The 21,876-nt window shown below is 52.9% G+C and overlaps 8 protein-coding genes across 8 annotated transcripts, besides 1 other annotated feature; 2 read left to right on the forward strand and 6 right to left on the reverse strand.

The window, feature by feature from the left end:
• Nucleotides 1-570: 570 nt before the first annotated feature.
• On the reverse strand, nucleotides 571-1,600 carry PODANS_5_3600 (uncharacterized protein; the record flags this gene model as incomplete). Its single annotated transcript, XM_001904866.1, has 2 exons — nucleotides 571-1,271; nucleotides 1,324-1,600. 2 exons carry the CDS (start codon nucleotides 1,598-1,600, stop codon nucleotides 571-573), a joined length of 978 nt encoding a protein of 325 aa, XP_001904901.1.
• A 642-nt stretch (nucleotides 1,601-2,242) lies between these two features.
• PODANS_5_3610 (uncharacterized protein) lies at nucleotides 2,243-4,159 on the reverse strand (the record flags this gene model as incomplete). The annotated part of the gene is made up of 1 exon (XM_001904867.1): nucleotides 2,243-4,159. The coding sequence occupies one exon, from the start codon at nucleotides 4,157-4,159 to the stop codon at nucleotides 2,243-2,245; it is 1,917 nt and encodes a 638-aa protein (XP_001904902.1).
• Nucleotides 4,160-4,931: 772 nt separating this feature from the next.
• PODANS_5_3620 (uncharacterized protein) lies at nucleotides 4,932-6,035 on the reverse strand (the record flags this gene model as incomplete). The annotated part of the gene is made up of 3 exons (XM_001904868.1): nucleotides 4,932-5,411; nucleotides 5,463-5,813; nucleotides 5,880-6,035. The coding sequence occupies 3 exons, from the start codon at nucleotides 6,033-6,035 to the stop codon at nucleotides 4,932-4,934; spliced, it is 987 nt and encodes a 328-aa protein (XP_001904903.1).
• Nucleotides 6,036-7,827: 1,792 nt separating this feature from the next.
• Nucleotides 7,828-9,446, forward strand: PODANS_5_3630 (uncharacterized protein; the record flags this gene model as incomplete). Its single annotated transcript, XM_001904869.1, has 2 exons — nucleotides 7,828-8,142; nucleotides 8,199-9,446. 2 exons carry the CDS (start codon nucleotides 7,828-7,830, stop codon nucleotides 9,444-9,446), a joined length of 1,563 nt encoding a protein of 520 aa, XP_001904904.1.
• Nucleotides 9,447-10,534: 1,088 nt separating this feature from the next.
• Nucleotides 10,535-10,618, forward strand: a tRNA (tRNA-Ala).
• Nucleotides 10,619-11,224: 606 nt separating this feature from the next.
• PODANS_5_3640 (uncharacterized protein) lies at nucleotides 11,225-14,284 on the reverse strand (the record flags this gene model as incomplete). The annotated part of the gene is made up of 6 exons (XM_001904870.1): nucleotides 11,225-11,710; nucleotides 11,764-12,264; nucleotides 12,339-12,794; nucleotides 12,864-13,634; nucleotides 13,709-13,774; nucleotides 13,943-14,284. 6 exons carry the CDS (start codon nucleotides 14,282-14,284, stop codon nucleotides 11,225-11,227), a joined length of 2,622 nt encoding a protein of 873 aa, XP_001904905.1.
• Nucleotides 14,285-17,813: 3,529 nt separating this feature from the next.
• On the forward strand, nucleotides 17,814-18,281 carry PODANS_5_3647 (uncharacterized protein; the record flags this gene model as incomplete). Its single annotated transcript, XM_001904871.1, has 2 exons — nucleotides 17,814-17,959; nucleotides 18,011-18,281. The coding sequence occupies 2 exons, from the start codon at nucleotides 17,814-17,816 to the stop codon at nucleotides 18,279-18,281; spliced, it is 417 nt and encodes a 138-aa protein (XP_001904906.1).
• Nucleotides 18,282-18,871: 590 nt separating this feature from the next.
• On the reverse strand, nucleotides 18,872-20,002 carry PODANS_5_3650 (uncharacterized protein; the record flags this gene model as incomplete). Its single annotated transcript, XM_001904872.1, has 4 exons — nucleotides 18,872-19,211; nucleotides 19,273-19,371; nucleotides 19,440-19,819; nucleotides 19,892-20,002. 4 exons carry the CDS (start codon nucleotides 20,000-20,002, stop codon nucleotides 18,872-18,874), a joined length of 930 nt encoding a protein of 309 aa, XP_001904907.1.
• A 742-nt stretch (nucleotides 20,003-20,744) lies between these two features.
• PODANS_5_3655 (uncharacterized protein) lies at nucleotides 20,745-21,803 on the reverse strand (the record flags this gene model as incomplete). The annotated part of the gene is made up of 1 exon (XM_001904873.1): nucleotides 20,745-21,803. The coding sequence occupies one exon, from the start codon at nucleotides 21,801-21,803 to the stop codon at nucleotides 20,745-20,747; it is 1,059 nt and encodes a 352-aa protein (XP_001904908.1).
• Between the last annotated feature and the right edge of the window lie 73 nt (nucleotides 21,804-21,876).

The following is a 21,876-nucleotide window of genomic DNA, read 5'->3' on the forward strand; positions in this document are numbered from 1 at the left end:
TTCCATACCGTGGGGGATTCCCAGGTGGCCAAGAAGGTCAAGGACCTACTCAAGAACCATACGCCGGCCGGAAAACGGCTTGCGGCAAGGACTCTCACCAGTACTATACTCACACTGAGATCTGAGGTATCCATCCACAAAGCTGATGCGGCAAGGCACCAACAAAACGCCCACAAAGCCCAGGACGCAAAGAAAAGGCGCAAGTTGAATAGAGAAGATTCGAATTCCAAGTTTGTAAGGCTTTGTGACCTGGAAGAGGCTTGTATTGAAGGGAGGGTGGTGGAGGAAGAAGTGGTGCCTAAGGAGGATGTGGAGCAGCCGGAGCCAGCCGAGCCTGTGCGGCGTAGCACACGTTATCGGGTTCAAACCCGGCGCAAGAGGGAAGCAGACGAAATGTCTGACTCTGACAGTGATTGAGCTACATTTTGGTATAAATTCCATAGAAATTGACCCAATATTGGTCTTGTTGTGGGGAGTGTAAGCATTCAGGGGTAATCTCATTAAGGTTGTGTGGCTGGTGTGGGGGTGGTGGTCCATATCCGTGGGTGGGCCATTTCCTGGTCATCCACCCTACCAGCGAGCCTCGTCGCCATTCTGATCCCACCGACCAAGAAAGTCTCGCGGCACACTAACATCAGCTATGATAAAGATGGTGGACGATTGGATCAGGCCCTTGATCGTAATCATATGGGACAAATTCGGCGTCAATCCCAGCCCAGTTTCCCAATTTGACTCGGAGCTGAAACCGACGCCGTTTGGTACCAAGGTAATCGCCATGGGAAGAGCCTCACGCATGAGCTGCATTGTGGCTGTCACTCTTTGTTCCCACCGATCAAGTCCTTCTTGATAAAAGCTGGTGAGGATTCCTGGAGATGTCTCCATGAAATCCAAGCACGAACTAGCCCTACCAACATCACTTGCGCCTGCACAGTTGAGCAACACCGTAAGTATGTTAGAGTCACCTGAAGGGTCTCGAAATGCCATAACGGTCATTTCGATTCGCTTTTTGTTCACTGAGATATTTCGGGCCACGATGCCCTTGAGATTCTGCGAGCTGTACGGCCAGCTGCCAGCAACCAGGTTGCTGCTGTTTTGAAAGTTCCTGGGTTCGTAAGCCAGGATGGATCTTTCGATTCCGCCGTGGTAGAATATGGAATCATCTTCAATATCTTTGAGAATCTCTTCTTGGAGTCTCTGAAAGGCCCGGTGGCCCTCTCCGTATAAGAGTGGCATGTTGATGTCGAAGATACCCAAAAGACAATATGCCATGCCTTCGATGCGGGTGGTGATTCGTTCAGCCGCCCAAGACATCTTCTGAGCAACGCTGAAATATCGATAGGTTTCCGGAGATGAAAAACATGTGGTGGATGCGCGTAATATCGACAATAAGTTCCAGGAGGCCGTGCCTTGAACCTATCCCTTGCCAGTCTGAAGCAAAGAAGTATACGACTGGAGGAGCGATAATTTCTTGAAGCGTCCAACCACGGGTGAACCATCGAGAAAGCCCGAAGCCACTCTCTTTGGCACGGTGGTCATCGTCGTGATTGACGTCGCTCAGGTAGGCATAGCAGACCTGAGCTTCGCGATACCACCGAAACATGGAGTTGAGGGCCTCTGAGAGCTCGGCCGAGCTTGATTTGTCGATGCAACAAGTGTCAATCCACTATGACATGATGTTAACGACCAGTATTGACAGTCGTTGAGAGGGTATGTACTCACAGTGTTTTTGAATCCATCCTTGACAGCTTGTCCAACCGCTCCCTTCACCTTGGCAAACCCGTCTCTCCTCTCTGCGGTCCCATTCTCAATGTCCTGGAACAGCACCTCGTCACTTTCCACCTGTGTGAAATGATAGCGTAAACAGGAATTTTATCGTGAAAGGTCTCAAGATTGAGCGTCTCTATGTTGAGGAGACGCATCCCGTCTGGACTGCCCGGGCAGCAAAGGTTGCGTGACGCTAGAAGATGTAATGGAAGGCACTCGACTGATAGGCTCCTGCTTGAACCGGGACAACAGTTTGACGAATCCCGCACTTACGCCTGAAGGTGGCGGTGCGCAGGAAGGCACTTTGCCGGGCGTTTCGCGATACACAAGACTGGGCGAGGCCTAATGTTATTGGTGGGAATTACACGATAACTGCATATCTGCTTAGCAATGATATATACATTTCAGCAATCTCTAAGCACATACAATCTTCTATATACAACTCAGTAAACACCGAAACCCCGTTCGATCTTGTTGATCATGGCCTATATGGAGGAGGAGCCTCGTCTGGCTCTTCCTTGTACACAGGTGGTGTCGCCACTCTGTTTGAAGTCGGAGCCGCCGCTGGCGGTGAGGCCGTAGTAGCAACTGGCCGTGAAGCCGTAGCAGCAGCTGGCCGTGAAACTCGGCCACCAGCTGTCCCATTCTCAGATCGTATAAGCTCCCGATCCAGCTCCGCGAGCTTCGCTCTCCGTTTATGCCGCACATAAAACGCGCACCCCACCGTGATCACCACCAGACAGCCCGCCACGATCCCAAGGGCGGGCCCAGTCATCTCCCTCCTACCACTGTCCGAGGAGCTGCCCGACACTCCTGTGGGGCCAGTTGGACCTCCTGAACCTGTCGACCCAGATCCTCGGTCATCGTCATCGCGATTCCAGTAGCTGGCCCAATACTGAATCCACTCCGCGTCCCTGTCGTGCTTCCCGGCATGCTCCTGAAATTCAGGGCGGAAACTTATTAACCTCTCCTTGGGGTCAAATACGTCGGGACCAATCGTCTGCGCCATGTAAAACAAATTGTCGTCGTAGTTGACGCCGAGAAAGGCAGACTGAAGAAAGGCGCGGCCTAGCTTATAGTAGCCCTCCCTAGCTTCTGCTGACTTGCAGGGGAAGTACCGAAGTTTCGCGTCATTGCCATTGATCCGGGTGTCCATTTCGATGTCGAGAAGCCACAGGGGTACCTGGATCGTGAGCGATTTGACCTTGACAGATCCGGGACTGAACGCGTTCTGCAAGGTAAACCCCATATATGCCGGAGCCTTCATGAGGCGTTTATACCCGGGGTCGGACGTGTCCCACAGCCAAAGCTTGAGCCTGTCATCCCAGTGAATCGGAAGATCCTTCGCCGCGTTGTCACAGGTGTTCGGGGGCAGGTACATGTGGGGTATCGTCGGGTCCGGCATAACCAGCGCAGCGCCAGGTATGTGTCCTTCGACTTCAAAAAATTGCCTCCTCTCGGGTGCTGCCGGTCGGGGAAGTTGCAAGAGACTCAAATTGGTCATTCGACTGGACTCGGATATCTCGCCCATGATGGTCCGGTTGGGGCTCTCGCGGGTGGCCCAGTCAAAGGCAAACCCGTCTCGAGATTTCTCAAAGGAGCCCAATGTTACGTCACTCAGGTACAATCGCGGAAGATAGCCCTGGTGGACGAACTCGGGCTGGTCCATGGTGTCGAACATGAGAAAGTCCCCCTTTATCCGGTTACTGTCATATCCTCCCAGGAACATCTTGCCGGGCAACTTCCAGTCCGGTCGTCCCACGTATAATCCAAAGGAGTTGCTGCGGATTCGGCCGGCGTCTTTGACCTGCTGGATAATGCTGCGCGAATCAGGTTCTCCATCTCCAGGGGGCGCAAGAGCAAGCATATCTCCGTGTGTAAACTCGATGGCAATCTCGGCTTCTAGGTACAGCCTGGAGTGGTTGAGGGCAATAAGAGGGGTTTTGACGTGGAGGAATTCTGTAAGGTTGCCGTTGCCATATGGCATAGATAGGTCCCAGTCCGGCAGCCTGGCACCCGCTTGGATGGAAGGATCCCAACTTGAGGCAAAGTAACCTGTTACCCAGCGAGCCTCTCGGGCAAACTCTTCCATCTTCTGGTAGTCAACGACTCTAGTCCACCAGATTGTTGAGATGTTGGTCCACGGTGAGGGATACATTGGCAAGATAATCTGGTCTTTTGTAATGTTGGACAAATCGTAAGTCCCCAACAGGGTCGAGAGCTGCTCCCATGGTCCGTTAGTGTTTTCGAGAAAATGTGCGGTCAGTTCTTTTCGTGGAGCAGTCCATTGAAGCTTTTCGACGAGGATCTCGGTGGTGTCCTGGCAGCATCCTGATTGCACCAGGGCAAGTAGGGCTACAGGCAGCTGGATTGCCCGCAGGTTGCAGAAAAGCATCTTGTAATGCGGCGCCAACAGAGGCCTAATGTCAGAAAGATTTGGTGTGCAGGACAGACATTCGTTCAGCAGTGACAGGTGAGGGAATCAACAGCTTTTGATATCATCTTCTACTTTCTGCCTCACGTTCTGGTGACAGACTGCGCCTCAACACTGCACAGCGCTATCGTATGACTTGCCAATCAGCAGGTGACCCAAGCCTCGCAGCAGGTCCGCAGCAGCTTGGCATGGCAGCCCAACCAAGAAAACACCACCATCGTCAATGCCGAAATCCGTTTCTCCCAGCATGGTGTTTACACAAGTTCCATGCAACCACCCGCCTGACCCCTGAAGATTACGAGCTACCACAAACGGCAACTACATGTCGACTACAAAGACATAACATTTTACGGACAACTACATATAGGTAATTGGAGGATATCGAAACAAGATAAAAAGTTCACATCCTCAAAAAAAAGAGGTACATGATGGTCGTGATAATCTTTCCACAACACCACAACACCATCAAGGGGGTATATCCATCCAAATTGAGAAAAATCCGCAAGCCATCCAAACCACCACCCGCCGTATACGTATCCCGTCCTCCTCCGTCTCCAAAGTGTGTTCAGGGGAAAATATGTTTAACGAAGTGAAGAGAAAAGGGCAGGAAGGAGAAAAGACAAAGAAAACCGACAAAAGAAAACCATCATCCCCCCTCCCCTCCTCAAACCATGTTTCCCCCTCAAGCCCATCAAGCATAAGGTAGATCAGGGTACCATGATGCACCCCTTCATCACCAAGTCTCCTTCGGCTTCGCCGGCGCCGCCGCCTCACTATGCTGCACACTCCTCGCATCCTCACTCACATCAAACTCGGTCAACACCACAATCCCCTTGTGGTCCGTCTCCTTGGTATGCATACTCCTCGCGCCCCCCGAAACATCAGTCTTCATGTTCTGCATCTTGATCTCATTCACGATCCTCTCCTCGCTCTCGGTAAAGGTGACATTGGTCAAAATATTCGAGTTGTTTCCGTTGCCCCTCCTGAACTGGGAGTGCGAATTGGAGCCGCCGCCGCCGCCGCCGCCGATGGAGCGGAAGCCCTCCGGGGTCTTGTACTTGTTGTCGGTGGTGCGCTGCGAGGTAGAGCCGAAGAGGGGTCTGAGCCAGGATTTGAAGAGGGGGAAGACCATGGGGAGGTTGGTGGTTACGACGGCGACGAAGGCTTCGCGGGTACCCCATGCGCCGGCGAGCTCGGCGCCGTTGACGTCGTCCTGGGGGCGGGTTAGTGGTGGGGACTACACATGACATATTGGGGGACTCACAGTGATGACAAAGATGGTCTTCAAAGTGGCGCAAACGAGGACAAAGATGCCGGCGCTCAGAACGAGGGTGGAACCGATCTTCTCGACGAGACGCAGGCGGGAACCCCAGAGAAGAGGAAGGGGAATGACAATAAGGTAGATGTCGGATGTGACGTTCGCGGCGAAGGAAGCCCAGACGATGGGACCGGCGATGGCGGGCTGGCAACTGTTGCCTGGGTTGGGGTTGATCTGCCAGTATTTGTGGAAGGGCATGCAGCCGACGAAGACGGCCAGGACGGAGGCGAGCCAGCCGGCGATGATGATCACGAACCCAGCGTGGACTCGCATGCGGTAACGACGACCGAGGCCGTTCTAGACAGAGTCAGCAATCGTCGTTCGTACCCAGGCGAGCAACCTGGGTGAAGAAGGGAGGCATACCGTCAACCGCAGGTAGAAGAACAACATGGCCAGCTTGAGGACCAGCATCAGGGTCGAGTAGGAGGTCCATCCCATCACCTGGATCTTGGAACCGATGACTCTCCTGTCCCATTCTGGGTCACTGGGAAGCAGCGACATCCGCTGCTCATCCGTCATGCCGTTGTTTGCCAGGCCTTGGGCAAGGTTGCCGATTTGGTAGCCCAGACATGCTTGGAGGGTGTAGAGAAGCTGGTGTTGGGCAGCGATGATCAGTATCGAGACGTAGCTGATGTTGGGTTCATGTTGGGAGGTGACCTACAACTGCCACCCACACGAGGTAGTCGTCTGTTTCAAAGTTGGAGAAGCCAACCTGGTCAAAGCGAGAGTACGTACGCAGAGCCGTGGTGCATACGCCTATCGCATACAGCGTCCAGAGAGTGATGTTGAATGTCCGCGCAGCGGCCACCGCCGCCGCGATGGCCTCGGGAGATGGTGGGCCTGCGTCTGCCATCGGGTCTCGATATCAGGGGCCGGCGATTCAGCTATCTGTGGAATCTGGGGAATCGCAAAAGCCCGGATGTTGAGACCCGAAGGTAAAAAACGAAAAAGGCGAAAAGACAAGAAGATCACAGTTCAGGAAGACATGGGACCCATCACGGATTTGTACATCGGGGGAAACATTGACTAGCTATCTGCACATGGAAGGGATCAACAAGGTCACCCTTTCGGCAGCTGAGGAACCCATCGGAGACGAGGCTTTGTGCCACGACAAAAGGTGTAGGGGGTCTAAGGGGTGACGTGCATGACTCTTGTTTGCTTTTTTACTTGGTGAAAAGATATGTTTTTCATGCACATTGGCAGACGGAACTTTCCTGGAACACCCTCGGGTCAGTCTGGCCGATAAGCACCCCTCTGGGATGCAATCTCGCAACTCTCTTGGGACCAATGGCGGCAGTTGGGTCGGTCAGAACTTGTCGTCGGCAAAGCTGGAATTGTTTAGCTGCATGGGTTAGCAGTCTTGGAAGACCCAAGCCCCCACGCCGATGTCCACTGTTGCATTTTCAGGGGCGACTTACGAAGTGTTGAGTTCCATCACTAGTGAAGCTGAAGTGTCAGGTTGCTCCGAGAGTTCAGGCGGCATTTACAGTATGTACATACCCTTACCCTTGCCTCTCCACCTAACAACTTCAGCGAGGCACTTGGGAATATCTCGACTTGACCGGCTCTCACTATCCGTGCGATAGCCGTTGAGGGATGTCAAAGTCAGCATCGGTCGATGGAATCCAACCGTTATCGATTGCCCCGCACTCATTACCGGATTATCCACGAGAAACACCGTGGTCGGCGTTCTGTTGTACGACGAGGTGGAGGAGGAGGTGGAGCTTCTATGCGGACGGCATGGACTAGAATGGGACACTAGACCGACCCTCGGAACAACCCCCGGCTCGGCTAGTGGATGGGGTTGGTGTTTAGTAATTTGGACCAGACCCCAGACTCCACCGCTCTTCAAATGAAATCAAAGACCAGTCTCCCTCTTACAGCACCCCCGTCCGGCCGCCTATTCCCGTCCCAGCAGAACTAACGCCAGCTAACAGAAACACTCGGGTTTTTGCCAAACATTTGGCAATGGCTTGGTGGGAAACTGGGAATGGGGTGCCTGTCGCCAAGATGATGCGACTTTGACAATAGTCCTTCTGCCGGCAGAGATGGAAGGGGTAAGGCCTCGCGGCCGAGAAGGAGTGGCGCGCATCAATGCAACAGGCTATTTGGTTCCGGGGGCTTGGGTCCAATAAACAAACAGCGATTGGACCCGACGGCTTGGACCGCCCGCCCACACATATAACACCGCGGCACCGCACGTTCTCGTGGAGGCTTTTTCGGCGTTGCTTTTTGCAGGGCAACACTCTCGGTTCTCCTCTCTCCAGTCCCGTCCAGTCCTCGGCCACCCCATCCGTCGCATCAAATCACAATGCGCTGGCTCAAGAGCACTCTTGTCGCCGCGGCCTCGTGGTCCGTGGCTTCTGCCCAGCTCCCGGAGCAGGAGGACCCAGACTTCGCGCCTACTCCCATCGAGTACGCCGTCGACACCTTGTCCCGCGCTCCGGGATGCAACATTGCTGACTTTTGGCGTCTTGCCCGTCAACTGTCCCCCGGAACCGAGATTCGTTATCCCAACACCACCGAATTTGACGCCGCCACCGAGAGATGGTCCAACGTGGGCGGGGGTGTTCCCTACGTTGACATTAGCGTCGCCCCCGAGACTGAGCAGGATGTGATGAAGCTTGTAGGTCTTCCTTGCCGCAAGCAATATTCTCCCACAAATGCTAACTTGATCGCCAGGTGCGCATTGCCAACAACTGCAATGTTCCCTTCTTGGCCTACAACGGCCGCCATGGTGCCATCACCACCTTGGGCCAGATGAACTGGGGTATTTCCATCGACCTGAAGAAGTTGTCAGGTGTCAGCATCTCGGGTAATGGGCAGACTGCTACTGTCCTCGGTGGCACCAACTCCAAGGTCCTCATCGACCACCTTTGGGCTGCCGGCAAGCAGGCCGTGACCGGTACCTGCGAGTGCGTCAGCTACATGGGTCCCGCTCTCGGCGGCGGCCACGGATGGCTGCAAGGCCACCACGGCCTCATTGCTGATCAGTTTGTCTCGGCCAAGATCGTCACTGCCGATGGCCAGCTCCGCACCATCAACTCCAACTCTGACCTGTGGTGGGCCCTCAAGGGCGCTGGCCACAACTTTGGTATCGTCACTTCTGTCACCATCAAGATCTTCCCCATTGTCCACACCAACTGGGCCATCACCACCTTGATGTACACTGGTGACAAGGTCGAGGCTCTCTACCAGGCCGCCAACGACTACCTCCTCCAGAACGGCACCCAGCCTGTTGACATCATCAACTGGTCGTACTGGATGAACATTCCCCCCATTGACCCCACCGGCCCCGTTGTTGAGTTTTACATCATCCAGGAGGGTGTCACTGCTGTCGACACTGCCTACACCGCCCCCTTCATTGCTCTCGGTCCCATCTCTGTCACCAACAACACTGGTACCTACAAGGATGTCTCCAGCTGGGTCGGCATCTCCCTCGATGGACCCCCGTGCCAGAAGACCGGTGCTGCCAACCCCCGCTTCCCTCTGTACCTCCCCGAGTACAACCCCTCCGCCATGGCCGAGGTCTACGAGGCCTTCAAGGAGGGCACCAACTCCTCGTCCCCCTTCGCCAACTCCCTCTTCATGTTCGAGGGTTACTCCATGCAGGGTGTCAAGGCTGTCGATGCCGCCTCCACCGCCTATGCTTTCCGCGAGGACAACCTCCTCACTGCTCCTCTTGTGCAGTACACTCCTGGCAATGCCGCTCTTGATGCCCAGGCCCAGGCCTTTGGCAACCAGCTTCGCAACATCCTGCACGCTGGCAGCGGCCGCAGCCAGAAGCACATTTACCTCAACTATGCCTATGGTGATGAGACCAAGGAGGAGATGTACGGCCACGAGAGCTGGAGAAGCGCCAAGCTTTTGCAGTTGAAGGACAAGTACGACTCTAGACGTCGTTTCAACTTCTACGGTCCTGCTGCTTAGGATGCTGCAGAGGGATAACAGAGGAGGATAACCTAATGAAGTAATATATATCATCAATTTTGTGTTTAGTATATAGTAATGTCATGTAACGACCGTCCTCGTTAGCGTTCCATTTGATCAGAATAACGGCCGTCAATTCCATTTCGATTCATCATTCAACCTGTGGTCGTTCGCTCAATGAACAGTTTATGTTTGCTTTTCATCGTGCTGTGATTCAATTTCTTCAATCCACCCACTCATCCCGCCTTCGTCTTCAAGAATCCCCATCCGCAATCGATCGATCAGCATCAAGTCAAGCTTTTTCTCGTCGCCATTTCGCTCCCCACATGCCACGATCTCATCTCCAAAAGCAGGTAGCCACTTCCCACATGGCACACACATGGCACCACACATGGCAGTTCCATCTTATCTCGCTGATGGATCTCGACCAGGTCCCCGAGTGGATCGGACCAAACTCCGTACCCAGCGAGGAAAAGAAATCACCCAGTCCCACCTGCATGTGGGCTTTAGCTTCACCCCCATTCACTAGCGAGAGGTCCCCTGTTAGTCTTAGAATGTGGAAAAACCTAAAAGAGACGAATGCGGTGGAAGATCCAGGGTCTTGCCGATAAAAGTAAAGCAGACGCTGATCTCTTCTAGCTCACGCCATTTTCGATTGCCCGGTGGAAAATAGAAGCTGCCTTCCCTGCGTGCAATTACGGATGTAGCGAGGATTGCGTGGTCACGATGGCGTGTATGGCGGAATGTCACGGGGCAAAGGGGGATCAAATTGGGTTAGGGTTGAGAGATGGCCCTGAAATCTTAAACTGACCTTGTGTGGCGGGAGGGGCGGCATGTGGGCGGTCAAACAATCCGGCGGGAGTCACCGATATGCAATAGGTCTTGGGGATGGTGCTGAAGATATCTGGATAAAAACGTAAAATTATTAGCAATGTCTTACGGACTGATAAGTTGCACAACCTCGCTGTGTCTCCCGCAGTGACATGGTCCTCATCGCTTCCCCACTTCCTTGGCACGGAAACACCACTCGCATTGCGTCTTGCCAATTAAGAAGCTAGCTTGCGACCATTCTTTTAACAACTTCTAAGGGGCAATTGGTCTAGGGGTATGATTTTCGCTTCGCATTCAATTGCCAATGTGAAAGGTCATGGGTTCAATTCCCATATTGTCCATTGTTTTTGACACTTTTTAACCCACTCTCCTCCCCACTTTCCGTCTCTAACTGTGACTGTTGCGCCCCCCGGAAAGCTTCTCACCTCCTCCTTTCCACAAAGTGGAAATTCCCTTGATGATGTGAGTGGAGAGGGAGGGATGGGTTCTTTTTGTCAGCTTTCATTTGTTGGCATGTGATTACGGGCTCTCTCTCTCTCTGTCTCTCTCTCGACACAGGCAGACATCTATCTCTGTCAACGCCTGAGTTGGAGCCTCCTACTTGGGAAGACAAATATAATACTGGGACGTCTTTTCTTTTTGCTCCGAATTTTCCTTTTTATCCTAGTTTCTTCCCCGGGAGTAAGTGAATATTGTTGTATGCAGGTTTGTTATATGTGAACTCGCTGTCGATGTATTGAGACAGGATCAGAGACGGAGAGTTGGGATGGACAATTGGATGTGTTGATAGTCTGTCTTGAAAGGCCTTTTCAGACCATATTGACGATTGAGCCGTCGTCTAAGTATTACCACTCACTGGCTGTGTTAAAGGAACCCGTGGTGCTGTGGTAATGAACTCGATAATCTTTCATGAGACGATACTGTTCTGACGCTTAGCTATCTAGGCCCTACACAAACCTGCTGCGATAACGTATATCAACAGATTCGTCACTAGAAACCGATCTCGCGGGTCTCTCTGGATTATACGTCGGCCTGCGTTCCGGACCGATAGGATACGCCGGCTGCATATGACTTGGCAGACCCAGCGGAACCGGGTCCGTCTGTCCAAACCACCTGTCCACTATCTTTCGTCCCTTTTCGCGGTCTCCCGCCACTTTACGGAATATCCAAGATCCCAAACTCCAAAACACCCACTTGAAGGTATTTCCCAGCTCACCCATCCAGTAAAGACCGAACAATATCACAGCGAGCGTCACCGGGATGGCCGTGGCCCAATAGATCCTCTGGCTATCCTCCATGTCCCTGATATCGGCCGTGTTCATGCCAAAGATGCTGGATATGGCGCTTAGGGGGAGAAAGATGACGGTGACAATAGTGAAGGCGTAGATGGCTTTGTCTTGTCGGAATTTTGTCGTGTCTGCGCCATATTGGCTCTGATGTTGTTGTTAGTTGAGAGTAAGTGTTCAGGAGAGTGGAACAAACTTGCCATCGCCCTCAGGTTCGCCCACCTGGCTCCCAGCTGATGGAACTCTTGCTTCAAAAGGTCAGTCTTGGAGTGGCATTCGAGAAGAAGAAGCTTTCGATATCCGCCGGGATCGGTCGGTTTGACTTTGAACAGGCTATCCTCGCTGGCCAGGTCAAATGCGAAAGGGTTGTCGTACATGTCGAACTTTGAATGCTCCCGACCATACTCCCAAGCCCGAACCTCTGTCTCTCGGTGTTGATGATCTCGATAACCAGGCTCACGGTCGCGGCTCCACAACTGGATGAACACCAGCATAGACCTGGAGTGACCGGCAGCCTGGACAATCGGTTTTTCTTTAAAAGTGGTAGTATTGTCGATCGCATGATTCGCATTCTCCAAGAGCAGAGAAAAGATGACATATTGCTGGAGGAGTGTCTGCAATATGACTTGGATTTCCTCACCGACGAGTTTGAGGTTCTCTTCATTGGCCCTGTCACTTGGTCTCTTCGATATGTCCGTCTCCTGGGGGGCAGTTAGCGTCTCTGGATGATACCCAACGGGGCACACTTTCCACCCCAACCTCTATGCTCACTTACAATTTTGTCGAGACGGTTGCGGTAGATCTGAGCAACGTCGCTGTATGTGTTCGCTTTTTCCTTGTTCGAGGGTGAATCAGGTACATTGGGGGCGCTTTGTATGAGCTTCAAGCTAATCAAGGAGAATATCTCCAGGGGCAGGATGACGGAATTCTCAACGAGAGACTTGGGGGAGAGTGAGGTGATGATTATGTTGGCGCCCTCTGTTGCAGCTCGCCTCGCATCGCCAATCAGCCGCTCGGAACGGTCACTGTCTCTTGGGAAGCTGGCCAGGCCCAGAAGTAGATGGATCCAGGCGTCGATAATCTGGGTCGGCACGGTGATCTGAGCACAATCGGCGCCATGGGCGGCAGAGAGAATCTCGCTGAGCTGACTCAAGTCCAAGGCTTGCATTCTCAGCTGATGTCTCATGGTATACATGGAAGCTTGGTACCGATGTTGACCCTCGCGTTTCTCCTAGTGTCACAAAAAATGTTAGTAACAGGTCCATCGTTCTGGGATCAAAGACATTTTGTCAGGTCTTACTCCGATGATGGTCCTGACAGCCCCCCAATATCTCCTCACGGTCGGCCCATCAAAGTCTAGGGAGAGGAAGAAGGCAAAGATTGTTTCGGCAGCATTGAAGATGTCGATCCTGTCCTCAAAGTCCCGCTGGGCACGCTGGTCTTTTCGACCTTGCGACTCGACAGAACTCAGCTCCGCCGCCCGTTTCTCCAGGTAGCGACGCACAGAAGCACGCGTATCTTTAGTACACGACTTGTAGGCTTTCGCGTCACCGAAGCTCGGCATGTAGAGCAGCCAATCACGGATTTCCACAAGCTGCTCGAGTAATGCATCTTCAACGCTGTCATCGGAGTTTGGGGTCGATACGCCAGTCATACAAGTAAAGATAGCAAACCCGTTAGCGTTGGTGAATCTTCCGTCTGTGGTCTCGACAGTTGCAGAGGATGAGCCGCCATCTCCTGCAGTACCGGGTTTCGTTGAAGTGTCTTCATGCGCGGTACTTGTTGAGCTCTGCATATTCCCTTTCCCTTTGCTCGCAATGTCAGGGAGTAGTCTTCCGCGCTGTGGCGCCATAAGTCGTGCACTCAGCAAGTCAGTCACTCGAGACCTGAATATAGAACGGTAGATCCAGGTCCCTAATACGTACCCCAAGTAGAGTTCCAGCTTAACATGATTTTTGACATGTCGAGCGCGGTCCCAAATTGCCGGCCAGTCTTTTGCCGTGATCTTCCGTTTGTTGTGAAGGAGCTCGAACTTCTGAGGCCAGAACTTGCTGAAACAAGATGTCAAAGCCTGTGGCATTCCCAATCATGTCAGCTAGCTGGCCCATGTCTCAGACAGACCCTTATGATACTACAAGCACTCACAAACCATGTCTGGCATTCATGTAGCGGTATCGACCACATGACACAAGTTCCAAAACAGACCATAATCTTCTTGGTTCGTGAAACCCCCGCGAGAACGTCCAATGACCCGTTGTGTTGATGACATAGTCACCAGGGAAATATTTGTCCGGCAGGTTGATATATGTGACGATGAGCGCTGATAGCAATCCAATCCGTCAGCTTCAAATCTGTGTATGCAGATGTAACTGAGGTAACAGTCTGAAACCTACCATTGTCAAATATCAGACACCAAAGTTGTGGGACGTGAAGGCAAACCTCCTGCTGTAGATTATTTCCAATCCCGAAAACGGCCTGTCTTAGATCTCGACTTTTGGCGACGTGGGAGAACTGGCTTTGTAGCAGGGTGGGGGCTGGGACGGCGGAGGCACTTCCGGCACCGGCTTCGAAGCCTGAGTACGGTTCAACGCTGAAATACGGAAGTGCGATCCAGTGCAAAGTTCGAGCTTGTGTGCCCTTGTACTGGCTGTCTGCTGGGATCTCTCCACGGAGATAGGATGGCTTCATTCGGTGTACATCTCGGCCGTCCGAGAAATGCATCGACCGAAAGTTGTCGTTCCCCTAGCTTCGAGAACATCTTTGCCGCTGCCATCTTCTCTCCAGTCGAGAGGCTCTCGATTCGAAAGACTTCTCTCTGTTTACAACAATGTCAGTAGAGTCTCTGGTACTTTCAAGGGCAGATGAATTTGCGGAAAAATGCTCAAAGTCCAACATAGGCCGTGATCCACGGGGCGTTATGTGACTTTTCTCAGGGTCAGCCAAATCGAGGTCCAACTGGTAATTCAAGATTTGTATATAGATAAAGATCAAGGGCCTTCTCACAACCACCGAAAAAGAGGATGATATTTCATATTCTTGTCATCCACAACTGACAGTCTCGCGGCATGATGCCCTTCCCGAACTCCGTCACCGATGTACTGAGACTCGAAGACATGGGACACGGAAGGTGCCCCTATAAGGTCGTGGGACTTTTCCTGGGGTGCGACGTCTTCATCTTCATCATCTCCTGAAACGGCCCCGGGGCCCTTTGCTGACACGCCGCGGGAGATGCGAGAAGGTGTGAAGGAATACAGGGTGGATGATCCAAAGTCCTCGTCGCTATCGGAAGCACTATATCGGGACGAATGTCGGAATGGTGTCTCGTAGGCGGGCTGTCCCGGCCTGAATCCGATGATGACGACGACCTTGATCTCGCCCGACTTTCTACGTCTAGTGATTCTTCTCTGATGCTGTGGCGCTCGGGGTTCCTGCTCCTTCTCTCTCGTCCGATACGCGCACGTAGTTCGCTCAATGACTTGCCAGGAACCGCTACTGGGTACCCTTGAGGTGCCACATATTGATAGACAGGCGTCTGGGAGTTTGGGAGAAAATAGTGTGGAAAGGGAGGGGGGAAGGGAGGGATAGGGGCGCTTTGTGGGACCGGGATGTACTGTTGCTGTGCAGCCTGAGGTTCAACATGGGGCGGGCGAAAGGTAGAAGAGGGGTCGGGGCCACGAGATGCCGATAAGTCATTGGGGCTGAAGGACGGCAGGCGCACCGGCACTGTCCCTCTTCTGCGTGGTGGCTTGGGAGTGAAAATATCGGGATTTGGAGCCGACATGGTCAACAATGATTCTCCGAACTGTGGGTGGAGCCTGGAAGGAGAGAGCATGTTGATGCGGGGCAGCCTGAGCTGAATCACAAGAATAAGATCGGACAGAGTAGGTAGGTTCTGGCCAGTTGGGGTGGCAGATGCAACCTGGAGGCAGTACCGTAAGCCGCATATTATCCATCCATAATAGCGCTAGCCATGACGGGAAAATTGAATGCTCTTATCATACGATGATGTGTGTGTCACAATGGATGATCTGAATAGGTATTTTACCTACCGTACTTCAGGTTTCCTTCTTGTGTGATATATGTGCTTTGTCCATTCTCTTCAATTACTACTTTGCATTAACTAACTGCCTGGATTTTAGAACTTAAGCTTACAGCCAAAGCTGATTGATGAGCTATCGATACTTGCTGGTCCTAAACAAGATGAGCAGAGCTACGTATGTCCAAAAGCATCTCTCCAGATGCCATGTTCTGAGGCAAAATATCCCCACAAGCATGAGACTCGCGTGGACCTTCCGCCTGGACGTGGTTCAGAGCTACTCCGACAAATGGTTAGCACATTGGCATGTTGAGATGAGAGCATCAACCTTGCTCTGCTGAGTTTCAACGCCTCTACTCCCGCAAGAGGACGACAAAGAACATGACAGCCCTAGAGTGTCCGGGACTATTCTTGATGGCGAAAGCCTTGCGGGTTTCGGGTCACCTGATTCAGAGCAGAAATATTCTCAGCCATGTGTCATACACTGAAGGCTTATTTTCTGGTTTCATTGCATGGTGAACATCAACACTGGCCCAAATTGGTGTCTTGAGTCACACTCTAGCCTCATCTAGAACGAAACAACCAGAGACGCAGTCTCCTCTTGGAATTTGGTGTATTCACTCACAATCGTTCCCCAGGATAGAGACAAGGGTTCATAGTCCGAGAATAAAGTCCGACTCGTTTTCGCAAGTCCTATTTTGGCATGCTGCATTACGCTATCGTCTTGCAATGCAAATGCAGCGCTAAGAAAAGTCCCATGAAGACGAAAACAGGTGACTGGACGTACCTCACAAGACTGAGCATTGTCTTTATGAGTAACTTTGACTAAGATCAACCTGTGGTCTCCGATCCCTGCCAAGTTGTCATCCGGTTAAATGCGGGGAAGCATGCCTATTCATCCCTAGGGCTGACTCCTGTGGTGTCTAGGTTGTTCATTCGGTGTGATGTTGCTGCCTGTGCTACGGGTGCACCATGCCCCCATGGTAAGGTGCGGAGAGCGTGCCAAACTTTGGTCGACTTTCCTCTCGTTCTTATGAGAGTTCTCTTTCTCTGGAGAACTTCCGCTGCAGCAGAAGCCCATCTACCAGCAAACGTGTTGAGCCGGCAGCTACGTAAACTTGGCAACGTGGTGCTCAAACGCTTCTGAACTCTGGGATGCTAGCATAAATGCCTTATCCATCCTCATGGTACCAAGCTTTGTAGACACTCGGTGAACCGGGCCCCGGTCACTCAACCCCCACATGCTTGCTCCGAGAACCGGGGAAAGCTTCTATTGCCGGGGGTGTATAACGATGCCAATATGCATGGCTCGAAACAGTGAACCCCGCACGTTACCTTGCTGTCAGACTAAGGTACTTGCCCTAGAAGACATGCAGGGGACCGCCACTCATACTAGTAGGGACGGCGCGGCACGAAAACTATGCCCGTTGTGTCTGATACCTACCTTGTAGGGTCTTTCATCACAGTCGAGGATTAACTGCTGCAAAAAATGAAACAAAAGGCAATCTGGGGCGACAGAAGACAAAGTCGTACGCCAAATAATTGAGACTCGCTGAGCTGATGAATGGGGGCCTGTTGAGGCTCTGTCAACCGTCGGCTCCCAAATAGTCCAGCGCTGATATACGTGACAGCACAGTCGTATAAGTGTACCAATCGGATGAAAACCCCCCACTTATGAGCAACATGGTCTAGTGGGGGTTTGGACAACAACGCCCTACCAAACATTCCTCCAGCTTGGGTTTGGTCAGTGCGATGTTTCTCCTACCTGCAGGTTGCAGACTTCTTTCCTACCTTTATGCGTGGGCGAGACCTGGTTCGCCACGACAAACCCCTACTCACCGTTCACCGATCCTGGAATAGCCTCATTTCCGCATGCACATACCTTACCTAGCTCCTTCTCACAAGCATTAGTCGAGCTCCTACCCAAACAAACCTCCCTTTTATCAATCCGTCACAGGCTCACAGGACATCATCACGCCAAGCCCGACGGCGACAGAGCTGCTCAACAGAAATGCTCCCATGATCAAAAAGGGTCAACGGAGGTTGGAAGTGGCGAAAGCTCGTCTATAAAAGCCACGAGGTATCCTCCAACATTTCAGCCTGAATCTTCTTCACCACCACCACCACCACCACCACCACACCTCACCTTCATATCGTTACTCAATCTCAACAAAAAGTTCTGAACACCTCAGTTCTTTCTTCACCACCACCAAAATGAAGTTCACCATCACCGCCGCCGCCCTCAGCCTCCTCGGCCTCGCCTCCGCCGCTCCCGCCGAGGTAGTCGCCAAGCAGGCCCACGGCGCGACCAGTGCTCAAGTCACCAACTTTTCCGTCACCTGCGGTTCCTCCTCCTGCTCGTAAGTCAAACTCCTCTCGACCCGGACCTTTACTGACAGATTGATTCCCAGCTACACCGCCCGCGCGGTGATCCTCCCCGAGAACGTGGCCGTCACCTTCACCCACACCACCACCGGCTCCACCATCCCGACCAACACCGGCTTCTTCACCAGCAGCGACCCCGCTGTCTTCTTCCGCATCAACAAGGCGCTCAGCGACTACCGCTTTGTGTTGAGCGACGCTCATGTTGTTGGTTCGGCTGTCAACTTGGATTATTTCAGCCCTGGGTCGCAGTGGACTGCTAGTTCCTACAGCGGGCCTTCTTCTTTTACTCTTTCTTAAGCAGGGTGGTGGGTGTGTTTTGGGCGGGTCTGTGGAGGAGGGGGTGTGTGAATGGAAAGAGGTGAAGGGTTCAATGTTTTAACTGGAAAGGGTGTGTGGACTTCAAAGTAGTTTCATAGCCCGGATATGACAAAGAAACAGACTTACATGGGTGCCTCCTTTATCTCTTGGGTAGCTCTGGAAGCTGTTGTGTTTGGTTAAGGGCGTCTGCTTGAGGTCAAATGATGAGACACTGTTGTATACCATCCACTCTTTACTCATGTCATCTCTCATTCGGTGAGGTCGTGGTCTTGCCGGCCACCCCCTAAGAATCGGCAAAGATTACATACACCGAGGCCTTTCATACTCTCTGCATTGTATGGGTAGGTAACTGCACAGGCATCTTCAACACGGGCATCGGATCACCGTCTCTATGATACCCTCCAGTAGGTACCCTATACTATTCAAAATTTAAACCAACCCGGACTCAGACCGCTCACCACCTCGCATTCCCCCTCTTAACAGTACTCTCACGGTTCCCCTCCCCCAACTCCTCCCACCCGCCATTACTCTTCTTCCTCCTTGCATCACCATCTCCCCCAGTCTGGCCATCATTGTTTCTCAGCCCTACTCACATTAACGCCCATCGTCTTCTGGATCGTCTTCAACGGATACTCATCCATCCCGTCCTCCTCCCCCACAAGCTCCCTCTGCGACCCAGTCCTGAACGACGTCTTGGAGATTGACTCGTTCTGGAACGTCGGCGGCGGGTACGTTCTCGCGGTGGGCATGCTGCCACTGACATTGCTATCGCCCGTCCTGCGGGAGCGAGACCCCAGAATGCGGGAGCGGAGGGATGAAAAGAAGGCTGATTCGCTGAGGACGTTGCTCCAGAGACCCGGGAGGGCGGGTGTGCAGGCCACGATGACGGTGCCAAAGACTTCCATGTAGCTGTTTGTTGATGTTAGTGATTTCTGTTTGTTGGGAGGCACGGGTGGGGGGAAAGACATGCGCTGTGATGGCTACATTGCCGCCGTCCCAGATGGGATCGATGGTGTAGTAGGATACCCTGACTCTGTAGACCAGACCGACGACGCTGGTGACCACGACGCTGTGTGTTGTCCAATTCAGTAAATATACATGCGCCCTCCAAGTCCGAGGTACCAAGTGCCCACTTACAGGAACCCAACCAAAAACACAACCAGCAAACCCTTCTTCTTGGGCCGACTCAACGTCAACCCGGCGATGATGGGGAAGGGCATGATGAAAAGGGCCAGATCGGCCACCACGGCGCAGACATTGACGGCGATGGTGGCAGGGGCAGTGGTGGCACACCTCGCGAGGACGACGTTGCCCCATTCCTCGCCTGGCCGGGGGATGCAAAAGGCAAGCACGACGACCTCGTACGAGCCATAGGCTAGGAACGTCAAGGTCAGGAGTCCGTAGCAGGTCACTCGGACCCAGGTCAGGGTGCCGAAGAGACGCAAAAAGAAGAAGACGAGGGAGGCCTTCACTGCGAAGTGGGTGATGGAGCCGAGCAACTGGTCAGCTAGGCGAATCTATGGTGCATCCCATGTTAGCACGATTCGGTGTTGGAAGAGACAGTTCTGAGAGGAGCTCACCTGCATCACCTCGACGGTGAGGGCCGTGATGGGGACATCCCAGGAGTGCTTCCCCAAGCCCTTGCTCATGCTGGTGTATAGGCAAGACCATTGTGCGATCCCGACGATCAGACCTATCATGCAAAGCCCTGAGGTGGAAGTAAAATATCAGCATCGTTCATGGCAGACCACAGATAAGTACCTACAGTCGTCTGCGAATAGCTTCCGTGACTTCTTCAGTCCAGTGATGACCCGGCTCACGACGAAAAGCCCTGCAATGATGATGAAGGTCACGCCGGTACCGAGAACGGTGGGTGTAAGTGACTCCCCGCCCTCAAAGTTCGGGGGTGCTCCGCTTGGGTTCGGCGCAAAGGGGATCTGCGACGGATCCGTCCCGGGTGGCAGTCCTTCCATGCTGGGCAATGCCGACGACTGTGTGACACGAAACTACCAATGGAAGAGACGGGGGGGTGAACAGGAAGAGGGAGGAGGAATGGAACGATGAGAGAGGGAGCCGGAACGGTCGGTGAGTTGAGCAAGCAGGCAGGCTTTGGATCATAAGCACCGGGTACGCGGCGGTCTCAATATGTATGACAAGACAGCAGATCCGAGTGAACCATAGTGGGTAGATGCGACTACACACCGTCCATGTCTTGGTATTGTGGGCATCCGCCACTGGGTAAGCAGCAATGCGGCCCAGTCCCAACTCGTCCGCTCACCATCGTGAGCGGCCCACCTTCTCTGGTGTTATGTGCATGAAAATTCCCGGGTTGTCGGCGGAATATCAAAGTGAAGGCATCCTACCCAACTTACTCACCACCTACTTCACCATAGTACACTTGCTCTGTAGGTAGAGAGCTTTGAGACACTAGATGTTCAGCATCTAGATGAGAGATGCCAGAGAGGACTTGCGACCACAGGCTGCTTCAGTTGCATCAGTGCCTGAAAGAAAAAAAAAGAAAAAAAACAGCGAGTGCGGGGTGGTAGCGCTTCTGCCCTGCCACTGACTAAGACCGATGTTTGGAACACTGCTGCACCCTTTTCGGACAACAGGCTCGATGCTACGCTGCCGGCTGGACAGAAAATAAGTAGAGACAAACACTAAGCCACGCCATGAGCAACTACCATTCCTGAATTTTCTGTCTGTTAGCGTCAGCGCTACATGGGTGCTTACTGATCCTTTCCGTAAGCTGGTAGCGCGACTACCGCTAGGCGTGTAGGCTCGCGGCAAAGCCCATGCAGGGCGCCAAAGCCACGACAGATATACTGGGCCGTATGAGAGATTAAACTGTGCACTGTGCCATTTTGTACCTTTCCCACGTGTGCACAACGTTGCAACATCGCCTAGATGCATGCTCGTGGCATAAAAGCCAGCGCCGTTGCTCCGGCTCGTAACTGCCATCTGTCTGGAGCTACCAACTCTGAAGAGAAGAAGCCTTGCACTAGCAGGGCAAAGGTGTCCAGCCTTAGTCAATCCGAGAAGGGCACAGCAACCGATGTAACTGTCCGCCGTGAAGATGTCTTGCAATTCCCGTAGATGATCAGTGGCGTAGCAGAGACGAAGTCCTTTTTTGCACGGGGCAATCCCCAAATCGGGCTGAGCGTGCAAGACACAACGACATACGACCAACGCCGCAAACACATCACGCCTTGGCGGATTGCTCGCGACCAACCGGTGGATAAGACGGTGCGTTGAAACTTGAAAAGTTATCAGGAGTGTGGCATTGGTGCCGACGCTCAAAGGGAGCCCCCTATCAGTGACAACTGGATGCGAGATGAGCCAGACTGCCCGTGAAGTGACTGGCTGACCAGTGTGCAGTGCCGCAACTGAGACTTTTTGAGTATAGTAGCTATATAAGAGAACCAAGCCGTCGGGAACCTCGGGATGGTTCTCGGGACAGCTAAGGCGGCCCTCGATGATCAGTTGATGTTGATAAACCATTCTGTCTTCAAGCTTCCAGAAGTTCTGTCTTTGTTCACCATCCCAACATCATTCACCTCCCCAAGGCAGACGC

Source organism: Podospora anserina, chromosome 5 (assembly GCF_000226545.1).
Source record: "Podospora anserina S mat+ genomic DNA chromosome 5, supercontig 4".
NCBI lineage: Eukaryota > Fungi > Ascomycota > Sordariomycetes > Sordariales > Podosporaceae > Podospora > Podospora anserina.